This window comes from Mauremys mutica, chromosome 19 (genome assembly GCF_020497125.1).
Source record: "Mauremys mutica isolate MM-2020 ecotype Southern chromosome 19, ASM2049712v1, whole genome shotgun sequence".
NCBI lineage: Eukaryota > Metazoa > Chordata > Testudines > Geoemydidae > Mauremys > Mauremys mutica.
Window position 1 is genome coordinate 7,985,704 of NC_059090.1, and position 17,865 is coordinate 8,003,568.

Below are 17,865 nucleotides of genomic sequence, written 5' to 3' on the forward strand. Positions count from 1 at the left end.
AGGTCTACACAGGCCAATTAATACACGTGCTAGCGTGCTTTAGATATCACATCCCAGTCCACATTACTGCTCCATGTAGACAAGCCCCTTAAATACAAGTAAACACTACTGGTGTTTATTGGATAAATACCAATTTCATTCACTGGCGTTCTATTGATTAAAACTAAAATCATAAGTCCTAAACATAACCCACGAGGCAGTCACATCAAAGCTCTTATAGCCAGGCATTGTAGCTGCCATTCTTAAGTGACCCACAGTGAGAAATTGTACAACCACCACACTATTCATAAATACTTTGGTTTAATACTTTCCCGGGTCTCTCACTACATAGAGATAATATTTAAAACAACCTTGTTTTTGGCAAACTAGCTGTGGACATTTATGGATCCATATGCAAGTGTGACATAACACCTGGAAGTTTAACCACATCCCTGCTGTGCTGTTTCTGCCTCCTCACACTGGCAATTTTCTTCTGTATCACTGCAGCTGCCTCTGCAGTCAGCTGTTTAACAGAGGAGTTTTTCTTTAGCCATGTTGTCAATACCATGCCTTCAGCTGCATAAGGTCAGTCATATTTCCAGCCTTGAAGCAGTCTTGCACCACTTGTGACAGCAGGTTGTAGCTTACCTAGTAGAGAGTTTAGAGAGCCAGTATATGCTAATTGAACATACAAGCTGTATGTTCTCACTGTTCAGAAGCGAAAAGTTGGGTTCTCTGGTTAATGAGACATTGAGTTGCAATTCATATGAGAGTTTTAATATGTAGTGAACTGAAAGCCTCATAAAGATTAACAGCTGAATAGTTGAAAGTTGGCAGGGATTTTTATTTTTTTTAAAAATAACAGTCATTTTATTTCACTTTCTGAATCCTTCAGATTAGTCTCAGGATTGGATTCTTTGCTATTCACACAAAACATCCTCGTATGTACTGGCAACTGTATCAAAAATATCTAGTGATCCCCTCTCAGGCAAAGAGCACAAGGAATCTTAGAAGTGGTACCCCATTAAGCTTCCATACTTGTACCCATTGGGATACAGGCCCTAATACAGCTACTAAAAGGCAATGCTTCCACATACATTGGGGCAACTCCACCATACCATCCAGAAAAAAAAAAAAAAAAAAAAAAAAAAGACAGTGGTACTTAAGTGTCATGGGAGGTTGCAAAGACAAGTGAATCACCATAAGAACTGCACAGTCTACATTTTTTAAAGCCTTAAAGAGCCACAGAACATTGACAAACCAATTTACTTTCTGTCTCCACTCCACCCCAACACACACTTCCCATTCCAGCACTTCAGTGATGACATCGGCTCAGTACAAGTACATGCAATGACTCAGTATGCAGTTGTGGGGTAGTAAGCCTGGAGACATTCAGTGAAATCCCTACTTGTGGATAGTTCTCCAGTTTCCCCCAAAAGAAACCTTTTTACCTTTAAGACTTTTTACTAACATCAAGCAGCAGTTGAGACTGCCACGCTAAGACCACTCTTGTTGCTTCTACACATTTACATTGAGTTATTGCTTAAGAAGTCATTTGATACAATTAACAATTCTGCATACCACTGAGTGCACTTACCATCCAGGAAAGGAATACAGAAACAGTGAGGGAGGTGAATGCTAATTAGGGTAATAAAGTTAGTTTGGGACTGGAAAGAAGTTGAGACTGAATTTCTTCAGCAAGAATAAGCCAGTATGTTGTGGGGAATAAACAGTTAGTTGCATATTCATTTTTGAGCTGGTTTGCCCCCACAAACGCAGATTTATGAAATTCATCCATCCCGCGCTCTGGGCATTCATTCACTGTTCAGACAGGGAGAGGCTTCCCCAGGTTTTATGAGATAGCAGTCAATATTAACAGCAGCAAAGTGGAAGCTGAAAAGGTGGCAGAGGCATGTGTGCGCAGACAGGAAGGGGGATTAGGTGGACCAGAGATTCTGTAGTAGTGTTCTTCAGGCCACCCAACTCTCCCTTGAACAAGGACCAAAAATTTTATTTAAGCAAAACATAAAAATCCCATTAAAGAGTCCTCTCAGGACCCTGACTTATCCAAACAAGCCAATGTTTTAAAAAAGTAAATGGACAGTGTTCCTTTTGGATATGTGAGTAGCCACGGAGGACAGTTCTTGGAGACAAAGGTGACCAGCTTCTGTCTCTTTCAAGAGAAGAGAGGAAGGGTGTCCATTTAAAAAAAAAAGTTACAAAACTGAATGCTAAGATTCTAGCAAAGGAGAATGGCCAAAGCCTGGTGACGACAGAACAGATTACCTAAAGGTCCACACCCATCACTATGTTAAGATTAACTCTGGAAAGATGTGACAATCAGGTTTAAAACACCCTGAAACCATAACAAAAGCAGAGGTAAAGCAGAAATGCCATTCTTAATTTTAAGCATCACATCAAGTTACGCATTACACACAAGTTTGCCCCCTCTAAAGTCTTACAGTGGGTTCATTCTCTTTTTGGCAAGATGGCCATCACCTGGAAGCAATGTAGCTCAGTTAGAGACCCTGGCTGCCACAAGAGACGCAAGCAGCTTTGGCTCACCAGAATCAAGCAAGAGATTAAACACTTAGTCAACAACCTCACATGGGTTTAAAGGGGTTTTGTTTGGAATCTCTCAAACAAAATATTTTATGTTAGATTTCCAATACACTGATATGAAAGCTTTCACAACCTTCTCAGGGGGTGGGGGGCAGAGGGGAGTCAGGGAGAAAATCTAAGTGGGAAAGGAAATACCACTTCATATTGTCAGGAATGAAATACTTGGAATCCCATTAAGATCCAAAGAACAGGCCATCTCAAGTTCGTGTGAGCCAGCAAAGTATGGTATAATTGCTGAACCCTTGATACTTTCTGAAAGCACCAAGGATACACTACTCCTCAAAATGTCAAACCAAGAAACTCAAGCACGCTCATGCTAACAGCACAATACTTTTTTTTTTTTTTAAAATAGTGTTAGTTTGAGACAGAATAACCATGGAAATTTAGTATGTCAGCTGCTCTTCAATGACCCATTGAAAGGTGAACTATATCTAAGGCTGGTTATTATGGCACATGGGAAAAAGTCTGACTAGTATTACCATACTGATCAGTTTTAGTGACAGAGGAATAATCATGGCACATTTTAATTAGTACGATGCTGCTTGTAAAAGGAACTAAACATGCTTAAAGTAGTATAAATTAAAAACCCTTACAACTCTACTGGCTACAGAGAGCCTAATTTGTCAATATTCACAGCGGCTCGCTCAGCTGGCCTCCTTCTGAAGAGATCTGCATAGAGAAGAGGGTAGCTTTCTTTGTTCTGAACTCATGACTACGACCAATAGCCTTACTTGGGATGAAATGACAGCCCATGGAGCCTCATTCCACCTGCTGAAGGCCAACAGTTGTACATGTGCCTTTAAATGTTAATCCCTGACACTTATTAAAGCTAAAGACTAGAAATCAAGAGCATAACCATATGATGCAATGACCAAAACAGGAAGCTAACAGATACTTCCTCTTAATCTTTTGTAGGTCCTCAGTGTGAAAATCTGAGTACTTTACACTTGAGAATACTACCTGTTCTAGCCAAACCCCAAGTAAACGCAACAAGGAATCCTGCCTGATTTAGGTAAGCAGAGAATCATTAAGATACCAAGTTTAAAAGCCAAGCTGATAGTTTTAGGCATTTCCCCATAATCTTTACAGAAATATATTCTTTGTTTGGAGCCAACATCAGCACTTATCAAAAGGGGAGACGGCAGTGATGAGGTGTCTTACTATTTATATCAGGCCTTGATTTAAGAACCACAAATGAAAATCAGAATGCAAGCTTCTGGCTACCAATAGCCGACTGGGTTTATGATCAAGCTGGAGAAAGTTCTAGTTTGTTTGAAATTTTGCACTGCATTTTCTCAGATACTGGTTTACATTGATTGCCGCCAAACTCCTTCCTGTGCCTGTTCACTCTCTGAAGTGGTTTTATTGCCTTGAGAAAATCTGTTTGTGCTTTATGAAGCACATCAAGTCCTTGGATAAAGTGGCACAATAAAATATCAGATCTTGAAAACCTTTTGTCCATAGCAAGTAACAGACCTCTGGCCCATGAGTTAGAGAGCAGCAGCAGCGGCTTGAAACAAGCATGACCTTGGTCAGTTTCACTGTTTCCCAACAAAACAGCCCTAAAGTTGATCCATCTAATTCATTTCATTCTACTGCTCCTAGATTTTTTTTCTTGAAGTGACGGAGTAAGGAGTCTCTCCACTCCTCTATCCAGTGCACCAAACAGCAGCAGATTGTGTTTTTTTTACAGATGCTGAGGGGATACATTGTGAGAATTACAAATGACTAAACAGAAGACCCCTGCAATATTGCTTTTTTTTTTTGTTAAAAAATGCTGTTAGACTGCATTAACAGCAGTGGTGACGCTGACCAGAATTGAACCATTTTCACTCTTCTGCATTTAGGAAAGCTTTGAGTGGCAGGAGAGAGTAGGGATCTGAAGACCTCCAAAAAATGCATGGGTGTGAGGAAGAGACATGAAAGTCCAGGTAAAGGAGTACTCCGAAGAGGAGCAAAGCAGACAGGGAAAGCTGTGAGATTCCCCCTAGTGTGACTTAGTATGAAAAACGCACATGTTCATGCATTATTGTCATTGTATGCAACATCTCTAGGGGGAGACTTGATTAAATGTTAAATTCTGGGACCCAACATGAATGAACATTTGAGTGGGTTTCCTAGGACATACTTGGAGAAGGTGAATGCAAATTCCCACCTCCAGAGCCAACCTTTTGAAGCTACGCTTGAGGAGAAATCCATTGTGTGCTGATTACATGTTCCCAGGGACCCAAGATTGAAGGCCCAAACTGTATAAAGGAGGGACTCTGATTTACAGTGGGTTTCTGTTCTGGGCGAAAGGTGTTATGAACTTGTAACAAGAGGAAAATCCCCTATGTGGGGTTGAAGGACTGACTCCTACCAGAGCCCTTGTGGGGCTTAGGGGATGATCTCGGGCAAGCTTATTAGCACACATGTAGGTTCTTTATTGTTTTACTATGTTTTCTCTGTAATGCTTTCACCTGAAGAATAAATATGCTTGCTTAGAAAGAGCTGTGTGGTACCTTATAGCTATGGGCAATTATGCTGTGTACAGCCTCTAAGGTGAAGGCAAAGCAGGTCTGCTTACAGTCTGACTTGCTGGGATACTCACAGCACAGGAGGGCAACTTTGCAGCATGGAAAACCCTCAGCCAGCAGCAGGAGAGACATATGTCTTCACCAAAGAGAGGCAACAACTGGGGAGCCAGAAACCTAAGAGGAAACATTCCTAGTCCCAGCAGCTGAGCCCAAGATAAACTTGACGCTTTCCCTAATCGTGCCTGACATCACCTAAGCCCTACAAGCAAGGTCCACAGACAACATGCTAGCAACATGAAGCGCAACCTTCCTGCACTTAGGCCTGGTCTACACTGGGGGGGGAGGGGAAATCGATTTAAGATACGCAACTTCAGCTACGAGACTAGCATAGCTGAAGTCAACGTATCTTAAATTGAATTAGAATTACTTCGCGTCCTTGCAGCACTGGATCAACGGCCGCAGCTTCCGCCTCTCGCACTGCTGGAGTTCAGCAGTCGATGGGAGAGCGATCAGGGATCGATTTATCGAGTCTACACTACACGTGATAAAATCACTACCAGCCAATCAAGAGTGTAGACGTACCCTTTGAGTGGTGTACATTAGGTCTATCAGCAGGATACTGGACTTTAATCTCAATGCCTCCCCCCTTCAATTTTGATAACTTCTCTTGTAGGCATCATCCACAGTACCTGTTTTGTGGCTAGTGAACCCAGTTTGGCCAAAAGCCAAGGGGCAAAATGGAGTCCTCAGTTTAAGCCAGATAGGACAAAGCAACAAGAGTAAAGGTGTCAAATAATGCATGTTTCAAGATAGCATGAAGATTCAATGGGATGTGCTTTAGTGGTCCATTGGCAGGGAGTTTTCTGTTTAATGGTCTGTGTGGAAGTAGGGTGTTGCAGTTGCATAAGGAATTGTTATCAATTTAGATTGCTGTTTATAGGACTGAGTGTTTGATAGAACATTTTTCCTTGAATTGCATTTAGCAACCTCTGCTGTAACTTCGCTGTTTTGGAATAATGACCAATGTGTCACCAGCATGTCAGTCAAGACTACAGCAAGGACAAAGGGTCTGATGGGTAGAGGGGAGGGCAGCATCCAGCTGACCTGTGACAGGCTCTAAGGAGAATGAGCCAGCTCAGATCCATCTATGGATAGTTAATTGCCTAGCCAGTCGGGCAGCAGTTTATTAGGTCTAGGTGCTCCTTACCTAATGAAGGCTAGACCCAGAGTCAGTCTAGCCCCAGAGCAAAAAGGTTCTTCCTCAGGGCAGCTGGTTAGGAAGCTACTTCCCATGGTGTCTCCCTGGAGAACAGAGCAACAGGTCCAGAGAGAAGGTGCTCCCAAGGCAAGGGACTAAAGAAGTCCAGGAGAATGAAGTGGGTGTGGGACTCCTGAGGAGCTACTAGGGAGTTGCTCAGCAAAAAGCAAACAAAACCCCCCAAAACCACCACATTGGAGGGGGGGGGGGAAGAAGACTGGCATGTGGCTGAATGCCTAGCAGAAACCCAAGCTCCAGGAAGGGAATCCAGCCTAGGAGTACTCAAGGGTGGTGCGTTGTCATTGGAGTAACTGAGTAACGTTTTTGGTTGTTGTGTTGTCATTCTAAAGAGGGCGCTTTAATACTGGAAAGCCTGTTTGGACTGGTTTCTACCCAAGTGAAAGAAAACACAGAGGCAGGATTCACCTGCGGCCTGCACCTGACTGCAGGGGGCACACTGGGGTGACCGCCACACCTTTACAGGGCCCATACACCAAGTCGTGATTTTATATGCAGGTCACAGTGAAGCTTTTTGCAGTGATCTGCAAGAGTCTCCAGCTCTTGTAAACCAGCCATCCTTAACTGGCAGGGTGATTTGTTCCAGCAAGTCCCAAGAGTAATGCTACACTCACCTTGACAGAGCCTCCTCTACATCTAGCCCTGCCTTGCTATGTTGCAGTGTTATTCAGATTCAAAAATCTATGCACCTTATAACCACTCATTGTTTTATATTACTGTTAGCTAAGCTACTTGTACTGAAGTGCTGCTGAGTATGGCAGCCAGGTATATACTTCAAAAGCAAATCCAGTGCATTTCTTCTGTCTTGCAAATAAATCTGTAGGTTTTCCCAAGATGCACATGTTAAAGAACTAAAGTCAGGGGAGTTCTGCTGGGAAGAAGCAAGTGGAGAAGACTCCAGGCTTTGGCTGCTGAAGATGGTCAGTTTTAGATCTTCTATTTTTATGTAGAGAGATTTCCTGCTCCCATTTTATTTACACAGTGGTGTGTGGTTACCTATTCTGTGAAATGAGTTGTGTGTGTGGCATCACCAACCTTTAGTACACCTGGAAAAGGATTTAAACATGGGAAAAATCAAAGTGTCAACTAGTCACTCAGTACACAGCTTTGAACAAAGTACTTAAGGCAGATATGCAGTAGAGTAGCTACGTTTGCCAAGGCAAACATCTTGGTAGAGCCTAGGACTCCAAAGCTAACGGTCTGTCTCTACCTGAGCTATGAGCCAGGCTTTCAAGCAGAGAGTTGTAACACAACCACATCATCTGTGAATTGGGCACAGAGAAGAACATCACTAACCCGGGGGTTCTATTTACCTATTTTAATGTTCAAAAATATAGACTAACCCTCAGTGACAGTAGGATGGTCTGTGGCTCTATTGGGCTACCTTGTTTCTTTCTGTAGGTCTTAGTCTACATTAAAGCAAACAAACACTTCATTAGTTGAGTTAGAGTTTGAGTATTGCACCACCTGTTTTTTCCATATTACAGCTTATTCCAACTGTCTGAGCAACAAGTACCTACACAAGCGTTATTGCCTACAGCTTGAGGGAATTACATGACAACAAATTAGCAGATCCCTTCTAGATACAGATTATTTTTTTTTGTCAGTCTACCATTGTAAGTGCACAAAAATCAGGAAGTGAAAGAGGCTACAATTACGGCATAGCTTTCCACAGGCAGATTCCACCGCTGTCTCTCTCAATTCCTGACACTGCATAAAATAGGTAGCCAAACATTCAGAAACTGATTTTTCTTCATTTTAGCTAGTTCAGCCAGTAAAATTATGCCCCACACAGTTCAGGCTGCTGCCTAATTTGCCACAGCATCCAATACTGGTGTTCCATAAAGAATTTGGTAGCTTTGCCATAGCATTTAGGGTCAATGTACCATGACCCCTTTTGTGGCTGCACTGAAATCACACAAGGCAACAGGAGGAAAAGATGAGACCAGAAATTCAAAGGAGTTCAGAGGGAAAAAAAAAGACAGCTGCATAAAAGTTAAATCTTAAGAGACGCTTACAATTTGCAGGGAGCGGAGCTCTAGCATATCAGGCTCAGAAGCTCAGTATCTTATCAGAAGCCTAGCTATTTGGAAGCCCCTTCTTAGGGCTCATAGCAACCTCGCTTAGTTATGATGCATGCCCACTGAAAGACCCCTTCTTGTGGCAGACAGGAACCAAGATGGCCAACACCTGTATCACCTCAGAAAAAGCCACAAGAGGATTTTTGCAACTGCAGAATTCAGAGAACTTCAATGAGGGTCCTTAGTAACATTAGTTCACTCACTGGTGAGCTAGTCACAATGAATGCTGTGGATACCATGTGTATAAAAAAGATCAATGGTATTCACGAAATCGTAACAGACTAGCACATGTTAACAGGTGCTAAGGTTACAGGGAAGAGTTGTAATACATAGAACTTTAGCTATGCCCCTTGTGCCTATGCAAATAGCTTTGGCTCTTTCACATTTAAGACTTTAGCTACACAACCATAACGGTCTAGATTTCTCTAGAAGAAATATTAAGACAACTTGCTGTCTGCTATATGCTAACTTTGATTCTTCCCCTAGTGCCTAGGCATTATAATCTTACTACTTCAATATACATCAGTAGATGCTACTCTGTCCTGATACCAAGAAGATTTCCAATTTCACCTCCTGTTTTATCCTCTGCAGCCACTTCTCCTGTGAATTCCCTACTTCTCATTGTGTGCCCCTCCAAGATGTGGTTAAAATCATCTCCCGCACTCTCTCACTTCCCCTAAGTTTGGGGAAGCCAAAGAGATTTAAAAGTTAGTCATCTTCACAGTCCAGGTTCTGCACAGCTCCAATCCAGATCACATATTTGCTCTAGTTTTCTCCTTCCCCATGCCTACCAATTCATTCCTGCCTAGTCATTCCACACTTAACTGTCAACATGGAAAAAAACATACTAAGACGGAAACAGCCTCTATGATATTAGCCAACCACTCTTCCATATCCCTTTCTAGTATTTTTGCTCTCCCCTGAGGCCTTCCAATAAGCCAAACATTTGTTACATAATTAAAATTTGAGCTTTTCAAGACCAATGAGAAACTTGCAAATTATTCACTCAAACTGAGTACAACCGAAATAGGTACAAACCCCTCCCCCAAGAACAATTTGTACTTTGGGTTTACTGATTTCTTCCCCACTCACTGTGGCCTACTAGTATTATGTTCCTGATCCAGAAGAGATTGTAAACTCCAAGCAGCAGTAATCTCTGGTATTTATCTATTTGTATAACACTATGTACAGTTATCACACTATAGCCTAATACCATTATGTAATGCAGACATTTAGATGCCTGGAATCAAGTAACCAGGGAGTCAGCCAACAAGAGACATTTGTTGAAAACTTAAAGCCACACCTAAATCCATTCTATCAACTTGTGTGTGTGGTTTTAGACACAGCTTAATGATTTTCTGTAACAATAATATTTTGGACACCCGCTAAGAGAGAAACAATCAGATAGGATTTATTAGTTTCCATCCCCAAAAAGTCTATTGCTGGATTTGTTAATTTAGTTAAGTGAAGACTGGTAAATTTCTCTTAATGTAGCAAATATGAAGGTGATTCAGTATTAAAATGGCATAATTGAATTTCCTTGGAGATTACAAATTCTTATAGGAGACAAGATGTAACTGAAGACAGACAGAATCAGGGAGATAGTTTGGACTGCTCTTGTTACATGCTGCATAAATGCAGTCCCTATAAAAATATTGCTCACAGAACACTGAAGAATGCAAAGACCACAGTCCTGAAGCCTTAAAATGCTTCCAAAAGCTGCCCTTCAGAAGTGAGTTTCTTACAGATAGTCGGTGTTCACTGAAAGTCACTCCCGTCTGGGAGGATAGGTGGAACGATAAGGCTGAAAACTGTAGTATAGAAGTGCCCACCCAAAGGCAGAAACAATTCCCCAAGCATCACATGACTTGGATGGTTGGAAGGACTCCACCTCTGAAAAGCCTGCAAAGGCATCACCATTCCATTACAGCTAACGGATATTGATTTATCCATCGTGGCATAAGCAGCTGTATAACAGCAAGCTTTAAGCTAAGTTAGGCTAGCCTCCTAGAGACCCAATTCAGAGGAAAAAAAAGGCTCACTTCCACTTAAGGCACGGACAGGGTTCTTGAGTGCCCATGCTGATGTTCTGTTCAGAGTCTTAGTAGCCTACTCAGGGAGAACCTCCAACCTTCTCCTGCTGGCTTTTTAGAAGTCAAGCTACGAGTTGACATTATGACTGACTGAATAGTTAGAAGAATACAGAGACTATCCAGAGAGAGACCAATCAAGAGCCTTATAAGAATATAATTTTATCCTGATCTTCCATGGCAAATGCAACACAGTATACTCCACTTTACTGGGACATCTCAATAAGCCTAATGAGCTCAAAGACTAAACAGTAATACTAACCTGCTTACAGAATCACTAACAAGTTCTGTTTGCATATGCCCTGTCTAAGTGCATCAATGGGTTAAGTGGTTCTAGCAAGTTAAAAATCCTGCTTTTAATAAACACTAGAAAGTCAAGTGTTAAAACACTGAATAATAAGGTGACTGCATTTTCATTCAGTACATTTTTTTTAAAAGCTTTTTCAGAAGGCTTCAAGAGTACATTCTCCTTGCAATGATGGGTTACCCAGTGAGTGATTTAATCAGAAGGAGTTTACTGTACCAAACTGATTCTGAACTCCTTAATAGAAAGGCTGCATTTAAGAGCTCCCAAAAGGATGTGTTGGGCTCACTTAATTAGGCAACGTGAAGCTGCATCACATACAATCAGTCATTAAGTTACTGATACAACTCAATTTTTGAACTGTCATTTAAAAGGCAATTATACTTCAAGTATCTATTGTTCACTATTAGCTATTGCTCTCTACTTAAGAGTTTCTATTAACAGAACAGCCATCACAAATATTTAATGTCTTACCATAAAAACTGCTTTGTACAACAGGAAGCAAATGTGAAATTTTGATGTAATAAAGCTCATTATTTGCCTGTAAGGAAGTGGTAGGCACCAATTGTGAAAGGACAACTGAAAAAGACCTAAGTTTTCTGCAAGGGATATCAATCCAGTTGGATCACTGTACTATTACATTTCAGCATTACCTTGAATATATGCAATTTGCATCCTCTGCTACCACCTGGGTGCATTGCAGCTTCTTTCACTGAGAGACACATCATATGTGTTGCTACGGAAATGAGTGTGAGGTCACAAGCCTCCTGCACAACTGGAGTTGGGGGATGGGATGGGACAAATATCAGGCATAACTAAATGTGACAAGTCCACTGATGGAAATGAGCTCAAATTTAAGCAGTATTTTACAAGTATTGTAAGAACAAAGCTCTTTTTTGTTTGCTGAAGTAAGAGGCTTTAGCACAAACAGTCCCAGTGTGAATCAGTTTCTAATGGCTGAACTGCATCAACTGAAGATGCAGCATTATCCCAGATTGCTGCTGTTTCAGTGATGGCCAATAAAAGATTAACCCTCTCCTTGATTACATGAGTAATTTTCTTTTAAATCTAAAACTGGTGTAAGAGTGCTAGTCAAGTTTTTGCAGGAATGGAAATACTGCAATAAGGCTACTGCTTGTAATGGTCTCAGCCACACTACATTCTGCCTTGCCATAGTAATAGATACATTACCCATATAAAATAAGGTTTAATATTTGCACTCTTAGCAAGCCGCTGCCTTAAACTGATAACTGAAGCGATCAGTATAGAGACAGACCTGTATAAAATTCATATTGCAGTAGAGAAGATCAGATACTAGAATCACTGAGTACTGTCAAGCTAATATCTTATTCTGATTTTTCCTTATTTCATTTGATATACCTCCTCCTTCCCCATTCTCAGTCAGGTTTTGACAGTTCTGTTTGTTCGAAAAATGCAAGATTATTGACAAAATGGTGCAATATAGGTACTGAGAGCTGCATCCTAGACAGACTGCGACATTCCAAGATCAGCATTCACTTTTCTTCAGCAAGGGAGGACACCCCAGCTTCTCTTAAAGGCTCAGACCTGACTAACAAGGCAAATATAAAGAACAGTTTTCCCCTTTAAAGCAACCCCTCCCTCCCTCCACCCAGTCTAGCCTCTCTGCAATATGACAAATGCAGAATCTTCTGGAATGACTTGATACTGCCTCCCACGATTGCTTTGTTTGCAAGATCAGAACAGAGTGATTTCTTACTTATTGATTTCCAAATGATGTCTGCATTTATTAATAAGGAACATTAAGTATCACAAATCAGATCAGTCTGATAAATGCAGAGTCTTTATTTTAAGAGTGTAAAATGAAAATAAGGCTAAATCCATAAATCTTGAAACAAATAATAAAAAAAATTAACAAACTTAGATAATTGAAAAGACATGTATATGCTCTTCCCAAATACAGGCCAATACAGGACAGAAGATATGAAAAAGGGATGCATTAGAGAAACTGGGAGATGTTTAATAGATATAGTGGAAGACGTGCATAAAAATCCCTCAGTGTGATTTTATATAAATTACACACACGATTATGAATTCCCCTGAGCAGCACTGTGACCTCTAAGAAAGCAATTTAAATGATACAGCTAGAGACAACATACATGTAAATCTCTAAGATGAGGTTTTATAGGTACAATCCAAAGATCTCAGGTTCCAGAAGAAGGCTCACTGAGACCTGTCAGGAGAAGCAGTTTAAGGGAGGTGGCAGAGGATGATGGAGGGTGTGTGTAGGGGGGAGGGGGGGCCGCAGACTAGCTGAGTTAATGGGAAAAGCTGGCAGGGAGCGGCACCGCCCAGATAAAAGGGAGGGCGAGGAAGGGAAAAAGCAACTGCATCCCTACAGCCCCAGTGCTCTTTAGACCCCTTTGGGGAAGCCAGTACTAACTCCCCCCCCCCATCGCCCCCTCCAAACACATGGGAGGGAAGAGCTTAGCCATAAGTCCCCCACAGAGAAGCCCCCTCCTACGCGTGTCCCCTCCACCGCTTCCCCATGACACCCCCACCCCGAGGGGGACCATGCCCCCCCAGGGCCCAATGAATCAGAAGGTTGGAAACAGGCAGGGCGGGAAAGCGACCCTAGAGCCCCCCCCGCCACACCGGGGGAAGGGGCAGACGGACAATAGCCGGGGCCAGCCCCGCCCCGCCCGAGGGGTGGGGTGATCCAAGGGCAGAGCAAAGGGGGGGCACAAGCCTGACAGGCCACTTGCGGGGGGTAACCCCGTTAGCTGAGGGGGGACCCCCCAGACCACGGCCCACGCTCAGCTCGAGGGGGAGCCTGAGGCTCGCTCAGCGCCAGCGCGGGGGACCGTTGTCCGGGGGAGCCCGGCGGCGGCAGCAGCCCCCCCGCAACGGTGCCCGCCAGGTGGGCGCAGCCCCCCCCGCTCCCGGGAAAGGCGGGGCCCCCGCGCCCTGGGGTGAGCGCCCCGGGGGGGGGGGGGGGGGAGGCCGGACTCACGTTCTTCATGGCGGCCGCCATGTCATCGTAGCGCTCGGCTTGCTCGGCCAGCCGGGCTTTCTGCACCAGCTGCTCGCGGTCCACCATCTTCCCGGCCGGGGCGGAGCGGGGCTGGGCTCGCGGGCGAAGCGGAGCGGGAGCGGAGGCGGCGGGCGAGCGGGCGGCTCCCTGAGCGCGCGGCGGCAGCGGGGCAGCTCCGGCTGAGGCGGTTCCTGCGGCTCCGGCGGCGGCGGCTGCTGCACACCCGGCTGCTGTGCGCGCGCCGCCCGCGACGAGGACAACCCCCCTGCGGCCACGCCCCCTGCCCGCGCGCCTCACTCCGGCCCGGCCCCGCCCCCCGCGCGGGGCACTGTGGGAGTGGTAGTTCTCCACCCTAGCGGGCCTCAGCCTGAGCCTGCAGAGGAAGACTCCATTTCCCAGCGCACCCCGCCCGGGGGCTCCGTGGAGGAGTGGGGGGGGCCCTTAAATACTCACAGCCTCTCTCCTCTCAGTGCCACCCCCGAGCTGTGGGGCCCAGAGAGGCTGGTTTACCCGCTCTCCCCAGCAGGCCTCTGGGCCCAGCAGCTGGGCCCGAGTGCTGACTCTCCAGCACGGCCTCCTGGCAGAGCTGCAGCGGCTCCCCCCACAGCCCAGGGACCCCCGCCCCAGCACCCCCACAAACCCCCCATGCAGCAGGGCTGCCGGGGGGGCAAGTGGGGCAATTTGCCCCAGGCCCTGAACCCAGCAGAGGCCCCCACGAGAGTTTTTCGGGGGCCCTGGCGCAGGGTCCTTCACTCGCTCTGGGGCCCCAGAAAACTCTCGTGGGGCCTGGGCCCCCAGAGCTTCTTCCGCTCCGGGTCTTTGGCGGCAATTTGGCGGCGGGGGTAGGGTGACCAGACAGCAAATGTGAAAAATCGGGACAGTGGGTGAGGGGTAATAGGAGCCTATATAAGAAAAAGACCCAAAAATCGGGACTGTCCCTATAAAATCGGGACATCTGGTCACCCTAGGCGGGGGGTCCTTCCGTTTGGGGACCCGCCGCCGAAGTGCCCCAAAGACCCACGGCGGGGGGTCCTTCAGCCCCGGGACCTGCCACCGAAGTGCCAAGTCTTTGGCAGCAAGAAGACCCCAGACCCCCTGAATCCTCTGGGCGGCCCTGCCATGCACTGTAACCTGGGGCCAGCCACCACCTCCATGGACATAGGCCTAGCTTAGGGTTGCCAACTTTCCAACCAACCAAAACCGAACACCCTTGCCCCGCCCCTTCTCTGAGGCCCCGCCCCACTCACTCCATCCCCGCTCCTTCCATCGCTTGCTCACCCCCACAGTCACTCACTCTCAGGCAATGGGAGTTGGGCGCCTGAATAGCTTGGCTGGTCTGGGACCTCTCCCTGTCCTAACATATGGGTTATTCCTGCTGCAGTGATGCGGCATCACAGTGGGAGAATATCCTGTAATCACGCTTACATCTGACATTGCGGGATTGTCACAGAAGCCTATGGGAGCCAGCGGCTAAACCCCACTGAAAATCAATGGTTGTTAAGCACCTAAGTCCTTTCAGCACCTTTGAAAATCCCCAGTTGTCTGTAGGTCTCACAAAGCACCATTGAGCAAGGGAAGATGAGGTGCAACGAGCTGAGTGCGCTGTAGTTTTTGGGTGCCCATCTTGAAATGAGATCCTTGGATGAAAAGTACACTGTTACAGACATGCAAAGTATCGTTGTAATTTGGCAATTTGTCCCATAGTGCAAAAAAGATACATCATGATGTTTGTATTACCGTACGATGACATTTCTGACATGATGTTGCTGAGTCATCTTGTTGCTGGCAATCCTAACTGGGCTTCCCTCAGACTGATCCGCAAGCTACAACGGCTGCAGAATATGAGCACCTTGTTTGCTCCTCAGGGACTGAGGGAGTCATTTGCACCTGCCTCCCATGAACTACATGGTTACTGTTATTCCAAAAGCCACGAGTCAAAGTCTTCATACTTGCATATAAAGCCCTTCATAAACTAGGCCCTCTCAGTATTTGAGTGATCATGTCTTACTCTATATCCCTGCCAGGAAGAGCTGGTCAGTTGGCCAGGTCTGCTCGTAGGCCCTAAACCAGAGCCAGGATTTCACCCCATGTCTTTTTTCTTAATCCCTGAAAAGCACTGAACACATTTATAGCTCTATATAAACATATACTGCTAGATATTCATAAATGGACAAGGCAGGAAATTCCTGCCTTGGGTTGCATATTAATGATAATTATTAGTTGTAGTATTTATTTGTGTTACCATAAGACTTAGGAGCGCTAGTCGTAGACATAACCCCTAGATGCTGTTAAAACAGAGATGCACTATAATTAAGCCCCTTCATTTTCAGTTTAAACCCATTTTTACCAAAAATATCCTGGGTTTTCCAAAAATTATTATTTGCTTTTTTCCAATTATCACCCTACTTTTGTATCATTCAAATATCTAAAAAATAATTTGTTTTATTCAGAAAATACAATACATTGCATGAGTTATATGTAGTACGATAATACATTAGCCAGTGTGTGTATGCTTATGTATTAGTCTAAAAGATACACACAATAAACAAACAGGCGCGCACCAAAGCTCTGAAGTGTGTGCGCATCTGAACATACCGATGACTCTCATGCCTACCACGTACACATTTCAAGCTATTAGCAGATAACGGTTTAATGATCTGACACACTAAAATGGTAAGAAAACGAAAATCTGTATCAGAATACATTGCAGGACCCAAGGAAGTATTGGAAAGTTTTGAAAAAACAAAAACAGGAGAAAAGGATGAAGCTGAGTGTATGCGCTGCAAATGGTGTGGCCCGATTCTTAAATGTTTTTATAGGATTATAGTTCTAAGTCTACAACAGTAAACTGTTTATTCAAATGAAAAGTTTTATTTGGGGATTAGCGATATATTGTTTTCTTAACTTCCGAGGTAGCATTGTGTTTTGAGTTGTGTGTTAATTCTGCAGCAAACCACACTGAATTCTGTTCATCAAAGCATTAATCTACTGAATACATTTTCCTTGGTCCTTCCGTCCACCAAAATAAACCTCAACATTTACCTAGACAAATTATTACGAGTTTTTTGCCCTGATTTTCACCTGTTTTTGTTGTTGTGGTAATAAACACAGACACATACTCAGGGAAACCAAAAACCAAGGGCCCTAGATGTGAAGGAAGATGGGGCAGGGCTCCTCTTCCATTGCTACACACCTGGGCCGGGTATTTTCTTACTGATCTCTTGAGCACTTACACCAGCATGTTCACAAATGGCTACTGAGTTTGAGTGTCAATGGAAATGGCGGCCTTAAGCACTGAGGGATGCATTCAAAGCCCACTGAAGTCCATGGGGAGACTCCCATAAGCTTCAGTGGGCTTTGAATTAGGCCCTAGAAGAGGCCAGTCTAGCTAATGTACCTACTGACACTGCAGCCCCCCTCCCCCAAGGGGGGCAGAGTCAGGAGGCTCGGGGGTGTAACCAAGCCCACCCTGACCTGTAGGCTGCTGATAGCCACAGTCCTGTGCTATTGTTTACATTTACAATATCCTTTAGCTACAGAACAGCAATTGCTTAGTCTTTCACAAAACCTGGGATATTCATTCCTCTAATAAGGTTTTGCAGTTTCTAGAGCAGTGGTCTTCAACCTTGTACATTTGAGGACCCCCTAACCTTTTTTTTCAATTAGCAGGACGGATCCCTTTGGAAATCTTACACATAGTCTGCAGACCCTCAGGTTGAAAACCGCTGCTCCAGAGAGGCCAACAGCGTGTTTGGTGGTAAGCCATGCGCTGTGCAGGGGCGGCTCTAGGAATTTGGCGCTGCCTGTTGCCGGTCCCGTGGCTCTGGGGGACCTCTTGCAGACGTGCCTGTGGAGGGTGCGCTGGTCCCGCGGCTCCAGTGGAGCATCCGCAGGCACGCCTGCGGGAGGTCCACCCGAGCCGCAGGACCAGCGCACCCTCCGCAGTCATGCCTGTGGGAGGTTCGCTGGTCCCGTGGCTCCGGT

General features: G+C 44.9%; 1 protein-coding gene across 4 annotated transcripts in view; it reads right to left on the bottom strand.

The window, feature by feature from the left end:
- Positions 1–14,003, bottom strand: part of YWHAG (tyrosine 3-monooxygenase/tryptophan 5-monooxygenase activation protein gamma) — a 35,567-nt gene extending 21,564 nt beyond the window's left edge. The window contains exons 1-2 of one of the 4 annotated variants that reach the window (XM_044993974.1): positions 11,343–11,417; positions 7,737–7,802 (exon numbers count right to left, since the gene is read on the bottom strand). In XM_044993974.1, the coding sequence (XP_044849909.1) occupies positions 7,737–7,802; positions 11,343–11,402 (126 nt within the window). In that variant the 5' untranslated portion in view covers positions 11,403–11,417. Of the gene's footprint in view, positions 1–7,736; positions 7,803–11,342; positions 11,458–11,521; positions 11,581–13,860 lie in introns of those variants that run through there. The other 3 variants (XM_044993975.1, XM_044993978.1, XM_044993977.1) reach the window with 3 other exon arrangements.
- Between the last annotated feature and the right edge of the window lie 3,862 nt (positions 14,004–17,865).